We start from the raw sequence: 21,484 nt of genomic DNA, 5'->3' as shown, positions 1-21,484 counted from the left end.
CTCCCACTCACTTCCGTTTCCGGCTTCCGGCGGCTGTGTGAGTGGGGCTGGGGGCGGCATTGAGGGCCGACAGAGGCGGTTAATTGCGGCCTAATTAGCGTTAATTAGCGTTAATTAGAGCTAATTAGGTGCTCTGGGGAACACTGTGGGGCTCTATGGGGCGCTATGGGGTGTGTATAAGGCTCTATGGGTCTCTATGGGGTTCTATGGGGGTCTGTAATTAGTGCTAATTAATTAACGACTCATTAACGACCCGGAGCTCATTAAGGGCTCTAATTGCATGGCAGTAATTAATATGCATGGTGTTGATTGCACCCAATGCGTGGCGCTAATTAATATGCACGTGGCTCATTAATACACACAAGACTCATTAATATGCCCATGTCCATTAATATGCATGAAGCTAATTAATATGCACGGGGCTCATTAATATGCATGATGCCAACTCTAGTATGTTCATTGCAGTGTGCTAATTGATATGCGTTGTGCTAATTAATATGCACAGCACTTATTGTAATGTAGGCTGGTAATTGCATTCGCTGCCGTAATTAATATGCTAATTCACTGCTAATTAATATGCAGGATGCTAATTGCAGTATATGCTGTTAATGGCACTGTATTGCGTTAATTGTGTGGCTAATTAACATGCTTAATATGCATAGCAGTGTGCTATTGCGGTGTGTTCATTAATATGCACAACGTTAATTAATACGCATTGCTCTGCATTGGACTAATTGCAGTGTGCTCATTAATATGCACGGTGCTAATTACAATGTTAAGGAACTAGCCAAGTAGCCAATCAATCAATGAATTAGCCAATTAACAGACCAATTAACTAATTACCGCTCTTCTCTCCCCTCATTAAGGAGCTCATTAGCAAAGGAGGTCATTAACGAACGGAGGAGTTCATTAATTAACGAAGGAGCTACTTAATTACCATAGGAGCTGGTTAATTACCTTAGGAGTTCCTTAATTACCATAGGAGCTGGTTAATTACCTTAGGAGTTCCTTAGTTACCATAGGAGCTCGTTAATTACCTTAGGAGTTCCTTAATTACCATAGGAGCTGCTTAATTACCTTAGGAGTTCCTTAATTAACATAGGAGCTGGTTAGTTACCTTAGGAGTTCCTTAATTACCATAGGAGCTGGTTAATTACCATAGGAGCTGGCGCTAATTAAGCAGCCAGTTACCATAGGAGCTCGTTAATTACCTTAGGAGTTCCTTAATTACCATAGGAGCTGGTTAATTACCATAGGAGCTGCCGCTAATTAAGCTGCCAGTTACCATAGGAGCTCGTTAATTACCTTAGGAGTTTCTTAATTACCATAGGAGCTGGTTAATAACCTTAGAAGTTCCTTAATTATCATAGGAGCTGGTTAATTACCATAGGAGCTGGCGCTAATTAAGCAGCCAGTTACCATAGGAGCTCGTTAATTACCTTAGAAGTTCCTTAATTATCATAGGAGCTGGTTAATTACCTTAGGAGTTCCTTAATTACCATAGGAGCTGGTTAATTACCTTAGGAGTTCCTTAATTACCATAGGAGCTCGTTAATTACCTTAGGAGTTCCTTAATTACCATAGGAGCTGGTTAATTACCTTAGGAGTTCCTTAATTACCATAGGAGCTGGTTAATTACCATAGGAGTTCCTTAATTACCATAGGTTAATTTCCATAGGAGCTGCTGCTAATTAGACAATCAATCACCCCAGGACCTTCTTCATTCCCCATCACCGGAAGGCGGCCATTAACGAACGAGCTAATGAATTAATTAGTGATGCCCCGCCCCCAGGTTCGTTACCGCCGCCTCCGTCGCTGGGCCCGGCTCCTGGTGCTTCAAAATGGCGCCTTGTGCGATGAACTGGCCAGGGTGGAAAGCAAATGGCTGCGGGCACGAAGCGAGAGACGCTTCCTCCTCACCCGGCTCCTCCAATACCGAGCCGCCTCTTTGAACCCTCAGCCAATCAGGAGGGCCAGGAGGAGGAGCGAAGGGGGGAGGAAGGGGGAAATGGGAGGGGAGATGGCTGCGGGGCAAGATGGCGGGTGGCAAGATGGCCGACAACAAGATGGCCGACAGCAAGATGGCCGACAGCAAGATGGACGATACCAAGATGGCCGACACCAAGATGGCCGACAAGATGGTGGATGGCAAGATGGCCGACTGAGAGATGGAAGGCAGCAAGATGGCCGACATCAAGATGGTGGCTGGCAAGATGATGGGCGGCAAGATGGCCGACACCAAGATGGCCGACACCAAGATGGCCGACTGCAAGATGATGGCTGGCAAGATGGCAGACCGCAAGATGGCCGAATCCAAGATGGCCGCCAGCAAGGTGGGCAGCAGCAAGATGGCTGCCGGCAAGATGGCGGCTACCAAGATGGACAGATCCATGATGGCGGGTGGCAAGATGGCCGCCAGCAAGATGGCGGCCTCCAAGATGGCCGCCACGATGACGGCAGGTGGCAAGATGGCGGTAACCAAGATGGCGGATGGCGGGACAGCGGCCATCGCAGGGGATGGCAAGATGGCCGACGTCGAGACGGCGGCCATTTCCAAGATGGCGGCCTCCGCTCCGGCGGCCATTTTGAAGATGGCGCCCGCCAAGCTGGAGCTCAGGACTCAATGAACCCAATTAACGAAGGCCTCATTAATGAGCCCCTCGTTAACGCGGGGTCAATGAACGAGCTCGTTAACGAGGAGGAGGAGAACGAGGAGAATGAGGAGGAGGAGGAAGAGGAGGATGATGAGGATGAAGATGGCGCCTTGTTTCCCTATGGGGACATCTTCCTCCATAGCCCCTGAGGGCAATAAAGCAACATGGCGACCTAAGATGGCTGCCGTGTGAACAAAGATGGCTGCCGGGTGAACAAAGATGGCGGCCGGGTGGGCAAAGATGGCGGCTGGGTGAACAAAGATGGCGGCCGGGTGAACAAAGATGGTGGGTGGGTGAACAAAGATGGCTGCCGGGTGAACAAAGATGGCTGCCGGGTGGGCAAAGATGGCGGCTGGGTGGGGAAAGATGGCGGATGGGTGAACAAAGATGGCTGCCGGGTGAACAAAGATGGCCGCCGGGTGAACAAAGATGGCTGCCGGGTGGGCAAAGATGGCGGGTGGGTGAACAAAGATGGTGGGTGGGTGAACAAAGATGGTGGGTGGGTGAACAAAGATGGCTGCCGGGTGAACAAAGATGGCTGCCGGGTGAACTAAGATGGCAGCCGGGTGAACAAAGATGGCGGGTGGGTGAACAAAGATGGCCGCCCGGTGAACAAAGATGGCGGCCGGGTGAACTAAGATGGCCGCCGGGTGAACAAAGATGGCGGCTGGGTGAACAAAGATGGCGGCTGGGTGAACAAAGATGGCTGCCGGGTGAACAAAGATGGCTGCCGTGTGAACAAAGATGGCTGCCGGGTGGGCAAAGATGGCCGCCGGGTGAACAAAGATGGCCGCTGGGTGGGCAAAGATGGCCGCTGGGTGAACAAAGATGGCGGCCGGGTGAACAAAGATGGCGGGTGAGTGAACAAAGATGGCTGCCATCCCACTTATGGGGCAGCCAGCCCCACTTCTGGGCCCCCCAGCCCCATTGACGGACTCGATCCACACTGAGGCCAATGAGACACGATTTAGTGAGGCAAAAATCAACACTTAGGGGTCACACACCCACACTGTCACATGACCACCCCCCACTTCCTGTCCTTCCCCCCACTTCCTGTCACATGACCTCCCAATCACTTCCTTTTCCTCCCCCCACTTCCTGTCCCATGACCCCCCTCCACTTTCTCCCCACACTTCCTGTCACATGACCCCACTTCCCCCCACTTCCTCTTCCTCCCCCCCCACTTCCTGCCCCCCACTTCCTCTTCCTCCCCCCACTTCCTGTCACATGACCCCCCCCACTTCCTGTCCCATGACCACCCCCCCACTTCCTGTCTGCCCCCCCACTTCCTCTTCCTCCCCCCACTTCCTGTCACATGACCCCACTTCCGCTTCCTCCCCCCCCCTTCTTGTCACATGACCCCCCCACTTCCTCCCCCCACTCCCTGTCACATGACCCCCCCACTTCCTCCCCCCCCACTTCCTGTCTGCCCCCCCCACTTCCCCCCCCTCACTTCCTGTCACATGACCCCCCCCACTTCCTCTCTGCCCCCCCCCACTTCCTCCCCCCCCACTTCCTGTCCCATGACCACCACCCCCCCACACTTCCTGTCACATGACCTCCCCATCATTTCCTCCCCCCCCCACTTCCTGTCACATGACCTCCCCATCACTTCCTCCCCTCCCACTTCCTGTCTGCCCCCCCCACTTCCTCCCCCCCCTTCCTGTCACATGACCTCCCCATCACTTCCTCTCCCCCCCACTTCCTGTCTGCCCCCCCCCACTTCCTGTCACATGACCCCCTGCACTTCCTCCCCCCACTTCCTGTCACATGACCCCCCCCACACTTCCTCCCCCCCTACTTCCTGTCTGCCCCCCCCACTTCCTCCCCCCCACTTCCTGTCACATGACCTCCCCATCACTTCCTCTTCCCCCCCCCACTTCCTGTCACATGACCCTCCCCATCACTTCCTCCCCCCCCACTTCCTGTCTGCCCCCCCATCATTTCCTCCCCACCACAGTTCCTGTCACATGACCCTCCCCCCACTTCCTCCGCCCCCCACTTCCTGTCCCATGACCACCACCCCCCCACTTCCTGTCACATGACCCTCCCCATCACTTCCTCCCCCCCACTTCCTGTCACATGACCCCCCCCCCCACTTCCTGTCTGCCCCCCCACTTCCTGTCCCATGACCACCACCCCCCCACACTTCCTGTCACATGACCTCCCCATCATTTCCTCCCCCCCCCAGTTCCTGTCACATGACCTCCCCATCACTTCCTCCCCCCCCACTTCCTGTCTGCCCCCCCCACTTCCTGTCACATGACCCCCTGCACTTCCTCCCCCCCACTTCCCGTCACATGACCTCCCCATCACTTCCTCCCCCCACCCCACTTCCTGTCTGCCCCCCCCACTTCCTCCCCCCTACATCCTGTCCCATGACCACCCCCCACACACACTTCCTGTCACATGACCCTCCACATCACTTCCTCCCCTCCCCCCACTTCCTGTCACATGACCCCATTTCCTCCCCCCCCACACTTTCTCTTCCTCCCCCCCACTTCCTGTCACATGACCCCACTTCCTCCCCCCCCACTTCCTCTTCATCCCCCCCACTTCCTGTCACATGACCCCATTTCCTCCCCCCCCCACTTCCTCTTCCTCCCCCCACTTCCTGTCACATGACCCCACTTCCCCCCACTTCCTCTTCCTCCCCCCACTTCCTGTCACATGACCTCCCCATCACTTCCTCCCCCCCCCACTTCCTGTCTGCCCCCCCCCCACTTCCTCCCCCCCACTTCCTGTCACATGACCTCCCCCACTTCCTCCCCCCCTTTTCCTGTCTGCCCCCCCCACTTCCTCCCCCCCACTTCCTGTCACATGACCCTCCCCCACTTCCTCCCCCCACTTCCTGTCACATGACCCCCCCCATATATATACATCCATACCCCCTATATCTCCCCCTCCCCCTCCCCCCGGAAGTTGTGGATGACCCCAATGACCCCGTGGCACTTCCTGATGTCCCGCACCATGTTTAGCGCCCTCTGTTCATCCTCCTCCTGCAGCGCCACCCAGCGCTGGGGGACCAACCTGACCCCCTGCCACAGCACCAGCAGCCCGAGCAACCGCAGCCGCTGCCCCACGGCAACCACGGAACTTGGGGGGCACAGGAACTATGGGGGGGACATGGAGTTACTTATGGGGCACTTATGGGGCTGGAAGGTGTCTATAGGGGCACTTATGGGGCAGGGAGGGGGATAGGGGGTTTCTTATGGGGCTGGGAGGGGGATAGGGGGTTTCTTATGGGGCTGGGGGGGTTCTATGGGGCACTTGTGGGGTATATATGGGGCACTTATGGGGCAGGGAGGAGGATAAAGGGTTTCTTATGGGGCTGAGGAGGTTCTATGGGGGCATATATGGGGTATATATGGGGCACTTATGGGGCAGGGAGGAGGATAGGGGGCAGACGTGGGGCTCATAGGGGCACTTATGGGGCAGGGGAGGGTTCTATAGGGGAGATGTGGGGCTCATAGGGGCACTTATGGGGCTGGAAGGTGTCTATAGGGGACTTATGGGGCAGGGGAGGGTTCTATAGGGGCATATATGGGGTATATATGGGGCACTTATGGGGCGGGGGGTGTTCTATGGGGCAGGGAAGGGGATAGGGGGCAGATGTGGGGCTTGTAGGGGACTTATGGGGCAGGGGAGGGTTCTATAGGGGAGATGTGGGGCTCATAGGGGCACTTATGGGGCAGGGGGGGTTCTATAGGGCGCTTATGGGGCTCATAGGGGAATTATGGGGGCAGATGGGGCACTTATGGGGCAGGGGGGTTCTATAGGGCACTTATGGGGGGCAGATGGGGCACTTATGGGGTATATATGGGCCATTTATGGGGCAGGGAGGGGGAATGGGGCCTTGTAAGGGCACTTATGGGGCAGGGAGGGGTTCTATGGGGCACTTATGGGGCTGGATGGGGTCTATAGGGGAGACGTGAAGCTCATAGGGGCACTTATGGGGCAGGTCCTAGACAGTCACTTCCGGTGGGATCATAGAGAGCCACTTCCGGGATGGGGACTGTCCTAAATAGCCACTTCCGGTGGGATCATAGAGAGCCACTTCCGGGATATGGACTGTCCTAGACAGTCACTTCCGGTGGGATCATAGAGAGCCACTTCCGGGATAGGGACTGTCCTAGACAGTCACTTCCGGTGGGATCATAAAGAGCCACTTCCGGGATAGGGACTGTCCTAGATAGTCACTTCCGGTGGGATCATAGAGAGCCACTTCCGGGATAGGGACTGTCCTAGACAGTCACTTCCGGTGGGATCATAGAGAGCCACTTCCGGGATGGGGACTGTCCTAGACAGTCACTTCCGGTGGGATCATAGAGAGCCACTTCCGGGATGGGGACTGTCCTAGACAGTCACTTCCGGTGGGATCATAGAGAGCCACTTCCGGGATGGGGGGTGCCCTAGATTGTCACTTCCGGGACGAGGGGGGGTTACTTCCGGGGTAGGGGGCGGCTACATCCGGGTCACCACCTGCAGTGCCGGCTGCCCGTCGCCATCTTGGATGTCCGGATCCCTCCTGACATCTTCGGCCCCGGCCGTAATGGCGGCGTCCAGGGCGACTTCCGGTTCTATGGCGGAACCGGAAGTGCTTCGGGACGCCGTCCGGATCAACCCCCGTTCCTCGAAGCAGCCAATGGGGAACGAGGGCGACAGGGAGGCCCTGGAAAGGAAACGGCCATAGGGACACATGGGGATCTATGGGGATCTATGGGATTCTATGGGGCTCTATGGGGTTCTATGGGGCTCTATGGGTTCTATGGGGTTCTATGGGGTTCTATGGGGCTCTATGGGGCTCTATGGGGATCTATGGGGATCTATGGGGCTCTATGGGGTTCTATGGGGCTCTATGGGGCTCTATGGGGCTCTATGGGGCTCTATGGGGATCTATGGGGCTCTATGGGGTCCTATGGGGCTCTATGGGGATCTATGGGGCTCTATGGGGATCTATGGGGCTCTATGGGGCTCTATGGGTCTCTATGGGGTTCTATGGGGCTCTATGGGGCTCTATTGGGGTTTATGGGGCTCTATGGGGTCCTATGGGGCTCTATGGGATTCTATGGGGCACTATGGGGTTCTATGGGGATCTATGGGGCTCCATGGGGCTCCATGGGGCTCTATGGGGATCTATGGGGCACTATGGGGCTCTATAGGACCCTATAGGGTCTCTATGGGGCTCTATGGGGTCCCTATGGGGCTCTATTGGGTGTCTATGCAGCCCTATGGGGTTTCTATGGGGTCTATAGGGCTCTATAGGGTGCTATAGGGTCTCTATGGGGTTCTATGGGGTCCTATGGGGCTCTATGGGGTTCTATTGGGCTCTATGGGGCTCTATGGGATTCTATGGGGCACTATGGGGCTCTATGGGGCTCTATGGGGTTCTATGGGGCTCTATGGGGATCTATGGGGTTCTATGGGGCTCTATGGGGCTCTATGGGGCTCTATGGGGATCTATGGGGCTCTATGGGGCTCTATGGGGCTCTATGGGGATCTATGGGGCTCTATGGGATTCTATGGGGCTCTATGGGGCTCTATGGGGCACTATGGGGCTCTATGGGGCTCTATGGGGCTCTATGGGGCTCTATGGGGTTCTGTTGGGTGTCTATGGGGATCTATGGGGCACTATGGGGCTCTATGGGATTCTATGGGGCTCTATGGGGCACTATGGGGCTCTATGAGATTCTATGGGGCTCTATGGGATTCTATGGGGCACTATGGGGTGTCTATGGGGCTCTATGGGGTGCTATGGGGCTCTATAGGGCTCTATGGGTTCTATGGGGCTCTATGGGGATCTATGGGGATCTATGGGTTCTATGGGGCTCTATGGGGCTCTATGGGTCTCTATGGGGTTCTATGGGGCTCTATGGGGCTCTATGGGGTTCTATGGGGCTCTATGGGGTCTATGGGGCACTATGGGGCTCTATGGGGTTCTATGGGGCTCTATGGGGTCTATGGGGCTCTATGGGGATCTATGGGGATCTATGGGGTTCTGTGGGGTCTCAATGGGGCTCTATGGGGCCCTATAGGGTCTCTATGGGGCTCTATGGGGTCCTATGGGGCTCTATGGGGTTCTATGGGGCTCTATGGGGATCTATGAAATTCTATGGGGCTCTGTGGGGATCTATGGGGTTCTATGGGGCACTATGGGGATCTATGGGGCTCTATGGGTCTCTATGGGGATCTATGGGGCTCTATGGGTCTCTATGGGGTTCTATGGGGATCTATGGGTCTCTATGGGGTTCTATGGGGTTCTGTTGGGTGTCTATGGGGCTCTATGGGGTCCTATGGGGTCTCAATGGGGCTCTATGGGGTTCTATTGGGATCTATGGGGCTCTATGGGGTTGTATTGGGTGTCTATGCAGCCCTATGGGGTTTCTATGGGGCCAGATGGGGATCTATAGGGCTCTATGTGGTTCTATTGGGTGTCTATGGGGCACTATGGGGTTTCTATGGGGCTCTATAGGGTGCTATAGGGTCTCTATGGGGCACTATAGGGTCTCTATGGGGCTCTATGGGGTTCTGTTGGGTGTCTATGGGGTTCTATGGGGCTCTATGGGGATCTATGGGGATCTATGGGTCTCTATGGGGCTCTATGGGTCTCTATGGGGATCTATGGGGCTCTATGGGGATCTATGGGTCTCTATGGGGTTCTGTTGGCTGTCTATAGGGCTCTATAGGGCTCTATGGGTCTCTATGGGGTTCTATGGGGCTCTATGGGGTTCTATGGGGTGCTATGGGGGTTTATGGGTCTCTATGGGGCTCTATGGGGATCTATGGGGCACTATGGGGCTCTATGGGGCTCTATGGGATTCTATGGGGCACTATGGGGATCTATGGGGCTCTATGGGGTTCTATGGGGCTCTATGGGTCTCTATGGGGTTCTATGGGGTTCTGTGGGGTCTCAATGGGGCTCTATGGGGCTCTATGAGATTCTATGGGGCTCTGTGGGGATCTATGGGGCCCTATAGGGTCTCTATGGGGCTCTATGGGTCTCTATGGGGATCTATGGGGCTCTATGGGGATCTATGGGGTTCTATGGGGCTCTATGGATCTCTATGAGGTTCTGTTGGGTGTCTATGGGGCTCTATAGGGCTCTATGGGTCTCTATGGGGTTCTATGGGGATCTATGGGGCTCTATGGGGCACTATGGGGTTCTATGGGGTCCCTATGGGGCTCTATTGGGTGTCTATGCAGCCCTATGGGGTTTCTATGGGGTCTATAGGGCTCTATAGGGTGCTATAGGGTCTCTATGGGGCTCTATGGGGTTCTATGGGTCTCTATGGGGTGCTATGGGTTCTATGGGTCTCTATGGGGCTCTATGGGGTCTCTATGGTGCTCTATGGGGTTCTATGGGTCTCTATGGGGTTCTATGGGGCACTATGGGGCTCTATGGGTCTCTATGGGGTTCTGTTGGGTGTCTATGGGGCTCTATAGGGCTCTATGGGGTCTCTATGGGGTTCTATGGGATTCTATGGGGTGCTATGGGTCTCTATGGGGTTCTATTGGGCTCTATGGGGCTCTATGGGATTCTATGGGGCACTATGGGGATCTATGGGGCACTATGGGGGTTTATGGGGTTCTATGGGGTCTCTATGGGGCACTATGGGGTTCTATGGGGCTCTATAGGGCTCTATGGGGTTCTATGGGGATCTATGGGGCTCTATGGGGCACTATGGGGTGCTATGGGGCTCTATGGGGCTCTATGGGATTCTATGGGGCACTATGGGGTTCTATGGGGATCTATGGGTCCCTATGTGTCTCTATGGGTCCCTATGGGTCCCTATGGGTCCCTATGGGGTCTCTATGGGTCCCTATGGGTCCGTACCCGTCCCGTTGCAGGACCCCTTTAATGGCGGCCATCCCTCGCTCTTCATCCACTTTCCTGATGATGATGATGATGGAGGAACCGCCCGGACCCCGAACAGCCACCAGCCGCTCCTGCCCCATAGATTGAGCCTATAGGGACACATATGGGGCAGCCCCATAAGTAAATGGGGTCACACAGCCCCATAGATTGAGCCTATAGGGACACATATGGGGCAGCCCCATAAGTAAATGGGGTCACACAGCCCCATAGATTGAGCCTATAGGGACACATATGGGGCAGCCCCATAAGTAAATGGGGTCACACAGCCCCATAGATTGAGCCTATAGGGCGAGATATGGGGCAGCCCCATAAGTAAATGGGGTCACACAGCCCCATAGATTGAGCCTATAGGGACACATATGGGGCAGCCCCATAAGTGGGGGGGTATAGACATCACACAGCCCCATAGATTGAGCCTATAGGGACACATATGGGGCAGCCCCATAAGTGGGGGGGTGTAGACATCATACAGCCCCATAGATTGAGCCTATAGGGCGAGATATGGGGCAGCCCCATAAGTAAATGGGGTCACACAGCCCCATAGATTGAGCCTATAGGGACACATATGGGGCAGCCCCATAAGTGGGGGGGTGTAGACATCACACAGCCCCATAGATTGAGCCTATAGGGCGAGATATGGGGCAGCCCCATAAGTAAATGGGGTCCCACATTAAGTCTATACCCCCATAGGGTTTCCCATATAGGGGGATCTATGGGGCTGCCCCATAAGTTGTGGGGCAGGGGGTCTCACAGCAGCGTTGGTGGCGGCCATGATGGAGGCCCCATAAGTTGTGGGTCCCACATTGAGTCTATACCCCCATAGGGTTTCCTATATAGGGGGGATCTATGGGGCTGCCCCATAAGTTGTGGGGCAGGGGGGGTCTCACCGCAGCGTTGATGGCCGCCATAATTGAGGCTTTGGGGACGTTCTTGGCTTTACATTGAGCCACAACCTGGGCCAGCTCCGCGTTCAGAGCCGGGTCCGGGCCCCCATCTGTGGGGCAGAGAGTGTGGGGTGGATCTATGGGGCACACAGCCCCATAGCCACATTATTACCCCCCATAGACCCCTTATTAACCCCCATATCACCCCATATACCCCCATATATCCCCATATATTCCTATATACCCCCCATATGGCCCCATATCCCCCCCATATAACCCCATATCCCCCCATAGCAGCCCCATATGGTCCCATATAACCCCATATCCTCCCCATATCCCCCCATATCCCCCCATATAACCCCATATCCCCCCCACATCCCCCCATATCCCCCCAATATGTCCCCATATCCCCCCATATAACCCCATATCCCCCTATATGTTCCCATATAACCCCATATCCCCCCATAGCAGTCCCATATAACCCCATATCCCCCCGTATCCCCCCATATCCCACCATATCCCCCCCATATCCCCCCATAGCAGCCCCATATAGCCCCATATCCCCCCATATCCCCCCCATAGACCCCCATATCAGCCCCATATCCCCCCATATATTTCTATATACCCCCCATATAACCCCATATCCCCCCATAGTAGCCCCATATCCCCCCATAGCAGCCCTATAGGGTCCCATATCCCCCCTATCTGGCCCCATATCCCCCCATAGCAGCCCTATATGTTCCCATGTCCCCCCATAGCAGCCCTATAGGCTCCCATATCCCCCCATACCCCCCCATAGCAGCCCCATATGCCCCCATATCCCCCCCATATGTCCCCATATCCCCCCATAGCAGTCCCATATAACCCCATATAACCCCATATCCCCTCATATCCCCCCATAGCAGCCCCATATCCCCCCATAGCAGTCCCATATAACCCCATATAACCCCATATCCCCCCATAGCAGTCCCATATAACCCCATATCCCCCCATAGCAGCCCCATATCCCCCCGTATCCCCCCATATCCCCCCATATAACCCCATATCCCCCCACAGCAGCCCCATATAACCCCATATCCCCCCATAGCAGCCCTATATGGCCCCATATCCCCCCATATCAGCCCCATATAACCCCATATCCCCCCATAGCAGCCCTATATGGCCCCATATCCCCCCATAGCAGCCCCATATCCCCCCATATCCCCCCATAGCAGCCCCATATCCCCCCCATATCCCCCCATATCCCCCCATATAACCCCATATCCCCCCATGTCAGCCCCATATGTCCCCATATCCCCCCATATCCCCCCCATATGTTCCCATATCCCCCCAAATAACCCCATATCCCCCCATATCAGCCCCATATCCCCCCATATAACCCCATATCCCCCCATATCAGCCCCATAAAACCCCATATCAGCCCCATATAACCCCATATCCCCCCATATCCCCCCCATATCCCCCCATAGCAGTCCCATATAACCCCATATAACCCCATATCCCCCCCATATAACCCCATATCCCCCCATAGTAGTCCCATATAACCTCATATAACCCCATATCCCCCCATAGCAGTCCCATATAACCCCACATCCCCCCATATAACCCCATATCCCCCCATATCCCCCCTATATGTTCCCATATAACCCCATATCCCCCCATATCCCCCCCATATCCCTCCATATCCCCCCATAGCAGTCCCATATAACCCCATATAACCCCATATCCCCCCCATATAACCCCATATCCCCCCATAGCAGTCCCATATAACCCCATACCCCCCATAGCAGCCCCATATCCCCCCATATCCCCCCATAGCAGTCCCATATAACCCCATATAACCACATATCCCCCCATATCCCCCCCATATAACCCCATATCCCCCCATAGCAGTCCCATATAACCCCATATCCCCCCATATCCCCCCATAGCAGCCCCATATCCCCCCCATATAATCCCATATCCCCCCATAGCAGTCCCATATAACCCCATATAACCCCATATCCCCCCATAGCAGCCCCATATGGTCCCATATCCCCCCATAGCAGCTCCATATGGTCCCATATCCCCCCATAGCAGCCCCATATGTCCCCATATCCCCCCATATTCCCCCCATATAACCCCATATCCCCCCATATAACCCCATATCCCCCCATATAACCCCATATCCCCCCCATATCAGCCCCATATGTCCCCATATCCCCCCATATCCCCCCATATCAGCCCCATATAACCCCATATCAGCCCCATATAACCCCATATCCCCCCATATCCCCCCATAGCAGCCCTATATGGCCCCATATCCCCCCATATCCCCCCCATATAACCCCATATCCCCCCATAGCAGTCCCATATAACCCCATATAACCCCATATCCCCCCATACAACCCCATATCCCCCCATAGCAGCCCTATATGGCCCCATATCCCCCCATATCAGCCCCATATCAGCCCCATATAACCCCATATCCCCCCATATCAGCCCCATATCCCCCCATAGCAGCCCCATATGGCCCCATATCCCCCCATATGTTCCCATATCCCCCCATAGCAGCCCCATATCCCCCCAGATCCCCCCATAGCAGCCCCATATCCCCCCATAGCAGCCCCATATAACCCCATATCCCCCCTATATAACCCCATATCCCCCCTTATCCCCCCTATATGTTCCCATATAACCCCATATCCCCCCATATCCCTCCTATATGTTCCCATATAACCCCATATAACCCCATATCCCCCCATAGCTGCCCCATATAACCCCATATCCCCCCAAATAACCCCATATCCCCCCAAATAACCCCATATCCCCCCATATCCCCCCCATATCCCCCCCATAGCAGCCCCATATCCCCCCATAGCAGCCCCATATGGTCCCATATCCCCCCATAGCAGCCCCATATGGTCCCATATAACCCCATAGCAGCCCTATATGGCCCCATATCCCCCCATATCCTCCCATAGCAGTCCCATATCCCCCCATATGTTCCCATATCCCCCCATAGCAGCCCCATATCCCCCCAGATCCCCCCATAGCAGCCCCATATCCCCCCAGATCCCCCCATAGCAGCCCCATATCTCCCCATATCCCCCCTATATGTTCCCATATCCCCCCATATAACCCCATATCCCCCCATATCCCTCCTATATGTTCCCATATCCCCCCAAATAACCCCATATCCCCCCATAGCAGCCCCATATCCCCCCATATCCCCCCATATGTCCCCATATCCCCCCATATCCCCCCCATATAACCCCATATCTCCCCATAGCAGCCCCATATCCCCCCCATATCCCCCCATATAACCCCATATCCCCCCATAGCAGTCCCATATAACCCCATATCCCCCCATAGCAGCCCCATATCCCCCCAATATGTTCCCATATCCCCCCCATATCCCCCCATATCCCCCCATAGCAGCCCCATATCCCCCCATAGCAGCCCCATATCCCCCCAGATCCCCCCATAGCAGCCCCATATCCCCACATAGCAGCCCCATATAACCCCATATCCCCCCATATCCCCCCCATATAACCCCATATCCCCCCATAGCAGCCCTATATGGCCCCATATACCCCCATAGCAGCCCCATATGTTCCCATATCCCCCCATATCCCCCCATATAACCCCATATCCCCCCATAGCAGCCCCATATGGCCCCATATCCCCCCACATGTTCCCATATCCCCCCATAGCAGCCCCATATGGCCCCATATCCCCCCACATGTTCCCATATCCCCCCATAGCAGCCCCATATCCCCCCATATAACCCCATATCCCCCCATAGCAGCCCCATATCCCCCCATATAACCCCATATCCCCCCATAGCATCCCCATATCCCCCCATATCCCCCCATATAACCCCATATCCCCCCATACCCCCCATACTCACTGCACACGGCAGCCCTGATCCTGGCGCTCAGTCTCTGTATGGCCTGTGCTCTCTCCCCGTCCCGTTTCCCTTTATGGTGTTTCACTTTGGACCATCGATTGTGACCGGCCCCGAACGGAACCGACCCGTGGAAGAACCGACCCCACAACTGGGCCAACAAATAGGGACGGGGGGCAACCGGCATGGCCGCCATGGGGCCCTACAGGGGGATATGGGGTGATATAGGGGGACTATGAAGGTCTATGGGGGGCTATGGGGTGATATAGGGGGGATATGGGGTGATATAGGGGGTCTATGGGGTGATATAGGGGGTCTATGGGGGTCTATGGGGTGATATGGGGGGTCTATGGGGAGGTTCCGACCCGTGGAAGAACCGACCCCACAACTGGGCCAACAAATAGGGACGGGGGGCAACCGGCATGGCCGCCATGGGGCCCTACAGGGGGATATGGGGTGATATAGGGGGATATGGGGGGATATAGGGGGATATAGGGGGGATATGGGGGTTATAGGGGGTGTATGGGGTGATATAGGGGGATATGGGGGGATATGGGGGGATATAGGGGGATATGGGGGGATATGGGGGGATATGGGGTGATATAGGGGGATATGGGGTGATATAGGGGGGATATGGGGGGATATGAGGTGATATAGGGGGGATATGGGGGGATATGGGGTGATATAGGGGGGACATGGGGTGATACAGGGGGTCTATGGGGGTCTATGGGGTGATATAGGGGGTCTATGGGGGTCTATGGGGTGATATAGGGGGTGTATGGGGTTATATAGGGGGTCTATGGGGGTCTATGGGGGGCTATGAGGTTATATGGGGTGATATAGGGGGTCTATGGGGTCATATAGGGGGTCTATGGGGGTCTATGGGGTGATATAGGGGGTCTATGGGGGTCTATGGGGTGATATAGGGGGATATGGGGTGATATAGGGGGGCTATGGGTTGATATAGGGGGGTATAAGGGGTCTATGGGGGTCTATGGGGTGATATAGGGGGTGTATGGGGTTATATAGGGGGTCTATGGGGGTCTATGGGGAGCTATGAGGTTATATGGGGTGATATAGGGGGTCTATGGGGTCATATAGGGGGATATGGGGTGATATAGGGGGGATATGGGGGGATATGGGGGGATATGGGGGGATATAGGGGGATATAGGGGGGATATAGGGGGGTTATGGGGGGATATGGGGGGGATATGGGGCGATATAGGGGGCATAGGGGGTGATATAGGGGGTCTATGGGGGTCTATGGGGTGATATAGGGGGTCTATGGGGTGATATGGGGGGTCTATGGGGGGGTTCCGACCCGTGGAAGAACCGACCCCACAACTGGGCCAACAAATAGGGACGGGGGGCAACCGGCATGGCCGCCATGGGGCCCTACAGGGGGATAGGGGGTGATATAGGGGGATATAGGGGGATATAGGGGGATATAGGGGGATATGGGGGGATATAGGGGGGATATGGGGTGATATAGGGGGGATATGGGGGGATATGGGGGGATATGGGGTGATATAGGGGGGATATGGGGTGATATAGGGGGTCTATGGGGTGATATAGGGGGTCTATGGGGGTCTATGGGGTGATATAGGGTGATATAAGGGGTGTATGGGGTGATATAGGGGGTCTATGGGGTGATATAGGGGGTCTATGGGGGTCTATGGGGTGATATAGGGGGTCTATGGGGTGATATAGGGGGTGTATGGGGTGATATAGGGGGTCTATGCGGGTCTATGGGGGGCTATGAGGTTATATGGGGTGATATAGGGGGTCTATGGGGTGATATAGGGGGTCTATGGGGTGATATAGGGGGTCTATGGGGGTCTATGGGGTGATATAGGGGGTGTATGGGGTGATATAGGGGGTCTATGCGGGTCTATGGGGGGCTATGAGGTTATATGGGGTGATATAGGGGGTCTATGGGGTGATATAGGGGGTCTATGGGGTGATATAGGGGGTCTATGGGGGTCTATGGGGTGATATAGGGGGTCTATGGGGTGATATGGGGGGTCTATGGGGTGATATGGGGGGTCTATGGGGTGATATAAGGGGTCTATGGGGGTCTATGGGGTGATATAGGGGGTCTATGGGGTGATATAAGGGGTCTATGGGGGTCTATGGAGTGATATAGGGGGGATATGGGGTGATATAAGGGGTCTATGGGGGTCTATGGGGTGATATAGGGGGTCTATGGGGTGATATAGGGGGTCTATGGGGGTCTATGGGGTGATATAGGGGGTCTATGGGGTGATATAGGGGGTCTATGGGGTGATATGGGGGGTCTATGGGGTGATATAGGGGGTCTATGGGGGTCTATGGGGTGATATGGGGGATCTATGGGGTGATATAGGGGGTCTATGGGGGTCTATGGGGTGATATAGGGGGTCTATGGGGGTCTATGGGGTGATATAGGGGGTCTATGGGGTGATATAGGGGGTCTATGGGGGTCTATGGGGTGATATAGGGGGTCTATGGGGTGATATAGGGGTGATATAGGGGGTCTATGGGGGTCTATGGGGTGATATAGGGGGTCTATGGGGTGATATAGGGGTGATATAGGGGGTCTATGGGGGTCTATGGGGGTCTATGGGGTGATATAGTGGGTCTATGGGGTGATATAGGGGGTCTATGGGGGTCTATGGGGTGATATAGGGGGTGTATGGGGTGATATAGGGGGTCTATGGGGGTCTATGGGGTGATATAGTGGGTCTATGGGGTGATATAGGGGGTCTATGGGGGTCTATGGGGTGATATAGGGGGTGTATGGGGTGATATAGGGGGGATATGGGGGGATATAGGGGGGATATGGGGGGATATAGGGGGATATGGGGGGATATGGGGTGATATAGGGGGGATATGGGGGGATATAGGGGGGATATGGGGGGATATAGGGGGGATATGGGGTGATATAGGGGGTCTATGGGGGTCTATGGGGGGCTATGAGGTTATATGGGGTGATATAGGGGGTCTATGGGGTAATATAGGGGGTCTATGGAGTGATATAGGGGGTCTATGGGGTGATATAGGGGGTCTATGGGGTGATATAGGGGGTCTATGGGGGTCTATGGGGTGATATAGGGGGTCTATGGGGTGATATAGGGGGTCTATGGGGGTCTATGGGGTGATATAGGGGGTCTATGGGGGTCTATGGGGTGATATAGGGGGTCTATGGGGTGATATAGGGGGTCTATGGGGTGATATAGGGGTGATATAGGGGGTCTATGGGGGTCTATGGGGGTCTATGGGGTGATATAGGGGGTTTATGGGGTGATATGGGGGGATATGGGGGGGATATGGGGGGATATGGGGTGATATAGGGGGTCTATGGGGTGATATAGGGGGTCTATGGGGGTCTATGGGGTGATATATGGGGTCTATGGGGGGATATAGGGGGTCTATGGGGGGTTATGGGGGGATATGGGAGGTCTATGGGGTGATATAAGGGGTCTATGGGGTGATATGGGGGGTCTATGGGGGGATATAGGGGGTCTATGGGGTGATATAGGGGGTCTATGGGGGTCTATGGGGTGATATAGGGGGGCTATGGGGGTCTATGGGGCCGCATAGAACCCATAGGACCCCACAGAACCCAATAGGGCTCCATAGAGCCCCCATAGATCCCCATAGAACCCCATAGAGACCCCATAGAACCCCATAAGACCCCATAGACCCACATAATACCCCACAGAACCCCATAGGGACCCCATAGAACCCCATAAGACCCCATAGAACCCCATAGAGACCCCATAGAAACCCATAGACCCCATAGGGCCCCATAGAGACCCCATAGAACCCCACAAACCCCATAGAGACCCCATAGAACCCCATAAGACCCCATAGAACCCCATAGAGACCCCATAGAACCCCATAGACCCCATAGAGACCCCATAGATCCCCATAGAGACCCCATAGAGACCCCATAAGGACCCCATAGAACCCCGTAAGACCCCATAGACCCACATAATACCCCATAGAACCCCATAGGGACCCCATAGGACCCCATAGAGACCCCATAGAACCCCATAGACCCCATAGAGACCCCATAGACCCCCATAAGACCCCATAGAACCCCATAGAGACCCCATAGAGACCCCATAGAACCCCATAGACCCCATAGGACCCCATAGAACCCCATAGATCCCCATAGAGCCCCCAGAGAACCCCATAGAACTCCATAGAGACCCCATAGGGGCCCCATAGAACCCCATAGGGACCCCATAGAACCCCATAGAACCCCATAGAACCCCATAGGGACCCCATAGGACCCCATAGAACCCCATAAGACCCCATAGAACCCCATAGACCCCATAGAACCCCATAGAACCCCATAGACCCCATAGAACCCCATAGAACCCCATAGAACCCCATAGACCCCATAGAACCCCATAGAACCCCATAGAACCCCATAGACCCCATAGGGACCCCATAGAACCACATAGGACCCCATAGAGACCCCATAGAACCCCATAGACCCCATAAGGACCCCATAGACCCCATAGACCCCATAGAACCCCATAAGACCCCATAGAATCCCTATATGACCCCCCCCCCCCCGGTCGCCATTACCGTCCCGACGCAAAGGATCATGGGAAACCGGAACAAGAAGCGGCGCCGTTGTGACGTCACCATCCCCTTCGCTTCCGGCGCATGTGTGATGTCACTTCCGCTTGTGGGGGGGGGCGGAGACTTGTAGAGCTCTCTATGGGGTTTCTATGGGGTTCTATTGGGGTCTATGGGGTGTATGGGGCTCTATGGGGTTTCTATGGGGCTCTATGGGGTTTCTATGGGGCTCTATGGGGCCTTCGAGCTCTATGGGGTTTCTATGGGGCTCTATAGGGTTCTGTAGGTCTCTATTGGGGTCTATGGGGTGTGTGGGTCTCTATGGAGTCCCTATGGGGCTCTATGGGTCTCTATGGGGTTTCTATGGGGCTCTATGGGTCTCAATGGGGCTCTATGGGGTTTCTATGGGTCCCTATGGGTCTCTATGGGGTGTATGGGTCCCTATGGGTCTCTATGGGGTCCCTATGGGGCTCTATGGGGTCCCCTATGGGTCTCTATGGGTCCCTATGGGGCTCTATGGGTCTCTATGGGTCCCTATGGGTCTCTATGGGTCCCTATGGGGCTCTATGGGGTCCCTATGGGGCTCTATGGGGCCTTCGAGCTCTATGGGGTTTCTATGGGGCTCTATAGGGTTCTGTAGGTCTCTATTGGGGTCTATGGGGTGTATGGGTCTCTATGGGGTCCCTATGGGGCTCTATGGGGTCCCTATGGGGCTCTATGGGTCTCTATGGGGTCCCTATGGGTCTCTATGGGTCCCTATGGGGCTCTATGGGTCTCTATGGGTCCCTATGGGGCTCTATGGGTCCCTATGGGTCTCTATGGGTCCCTATGGGTCTCTATGGGTCTCTATGGGTTCCTATGGGTCTCTATGGGGTCCCTATGGGTCTCTATGGGGTCCCTATGGGTCTCTATGGGTTCCTATGGGTCTCTATGGGGTCCCTATGGGGCTCTATGGGTCTCTATGGGGTCCCTATGGGTCTCTATGGGTCCCTATGGGGCTCTATGGGTCTCTATGGGTTCCTATGGGTCTCTATGGGGTCCCTATGGGTCTCTATGGGGTCCCTATGGGTCTCTATGGGTTCCTATGGGTCTCTATGGGGTCCCTATGGGGCTCTATGGGGTCCCTATGGGTCTCTATGGGGTCCCTATGGGGTCTCTATGGGGCCTGGGGGGCTCTATGGGGTTTTTATGGTTCTTAATGGGGCTCTATGGGGTCTCTATGGGGTCTTAAGGCTCTATGGGGCTCTATGGGTCTCAATGGGGTGTTAATGGGGTTCTATGGGGTCTCAATGGGGTTCTATGGGGTCTCAATGGGGCTCTATGGGTTCTTAGAGCTCTATGGGGTCTCAGTGGGGCTCTACTGGGTGTCTATGGGGCTCTATGGGGTTTCTATGGGGTTCTATGGGGCTCTATGGGGTTTCTATGGGGCTCTATGGGTCTCAATGGGGCTTTATGGGGCTCTATGGGGTTTCTATGGGGCTCTATGGGGTTTCTATGGGGTTTCTATGGGGCTCTATGGGTCTCAATGGGGCTCTATGGGGTTTCTATGGGGCTCTATGGGGTTTCTATGGGGCTCTATGGGGTTTCTATGGGGTTTCTATGGGGC

General features: G+C 55.1%; 2 protein-coding genes across 4 annotated transcripts; one reads left to right on the top strand and one right to left on the bottom strand.

Annotated features, from left to right (window-relative positions):
* The first annotated feature begins 5 nt into the window (after positions 1–5).
* LOC146751254 (uncharacterized) lies at positions 6–2,830 on the top strand. 3 transcript variants are annotated; one of them, XM_085535120.1, is made up of 2 exons: positions 6–37; positions 1,713–2,830. In XM_085535120.1, the coding sequence occupies exon 2, from the start codon at positions 1,778–1,780 to the stop codon at positions 2,801–2,803; it is 1,026 nt and encodes a 341-aa protein (XP_085391246.1). In that variant the 5' UTR covers positions 6–37; positions 1,713–1,777; the 3' UTR covers positions 2,804–2,830. The 3 variants fall into 3 exon arrangements, with proteins under 3 accessions (XP_085391246.1, XP_085391244.1, XP_085391245.1); XM_085535118.1 differs by having other exon boundaries at positions 1,679–2,830; XM_085535119.1 differs by having other exon boundaries at positions 1,665–2,830.
* Positions 2,831–5,183: 2,353 nt separating this feature from the next.
* On the bottom strand, positions 5,184–21,463 carry LOC146751253 (translational activator of cytochrome c oxidase 1-like). The gene is made up of 6 exons (XM_085535122.1): positions 19,885–21,463; positions 15,307–15,505; positions 11,418–11,524; positions 10,489–10,619; positions 7,137–7,326; positions 5,184–5,767 (listed from the first exon to the last, which is right to left on the bottom strand). The coding sequence occupies exons 1-6, from the start codon at positions 19,945–19,947 to the stop codon at positions 5,546–5,548; spliced, it is 912 nt and encodes a 303-aa protein (XP_085391248.1). The 5' UTR covers positions 19,948–21,463; the 3' UTR covers positions 5,184–5,545.
* Between the last annotated feature and the right edge of the window lie 21 nt (positions 21,464–21,484).

The sequence above is a fragment of the Coturnix japonica genome, unplaced genomic scaffold, assembly GCF_054131305.1.
Source record: "Coturnix japonica strain WE unplaced genomic scaffold, WE-NBRP24 Scf108, whole genome shotgun sequence".
Taxonomy (NCBI): Eukaryota; Metazoa; Chordata; class Aves; order Galliformes; family Phasianidae; genus Coturnix; species Coturnix japonica.
Note: the sequence above shows the minus strand (reverse complement) of the source record. Positions and strands in the feature narration are given on the sequence as shown.

Bases quoted from the DNA above. Each gene is read 5' to 3' on its own strand.
- LOC146751253 (XM_085535122.1), bottom strand. From the start codon at position 19,947: ATGGTGACGTCACAACGGCGCCGCTTCTTGTTCCGGTTTCCCATGATC. The intron at 10,620-11,417 runs GTGAGACCCCCC...GTGTCCCTATAG, and splicing joins TGGCGGCCATCAACGCTGCG to GCTCAATCTATGGGGCAGGA. The intron at 5,768-7,136 runs GTGGTGACCCGG...TCCCCCCCATAG, and splicing joins ACGGGCAGCCGGCACTGCAG to TTCCTGTGCCCCCCAAGTTC.
- LOC146751254 (XM_085535120.1), top strand. From the start codon at position 1,778: ATGCCCCGCCCCCAGGTTCGTTACCGCCGCCTCCGTCGCTGGGCCCGG.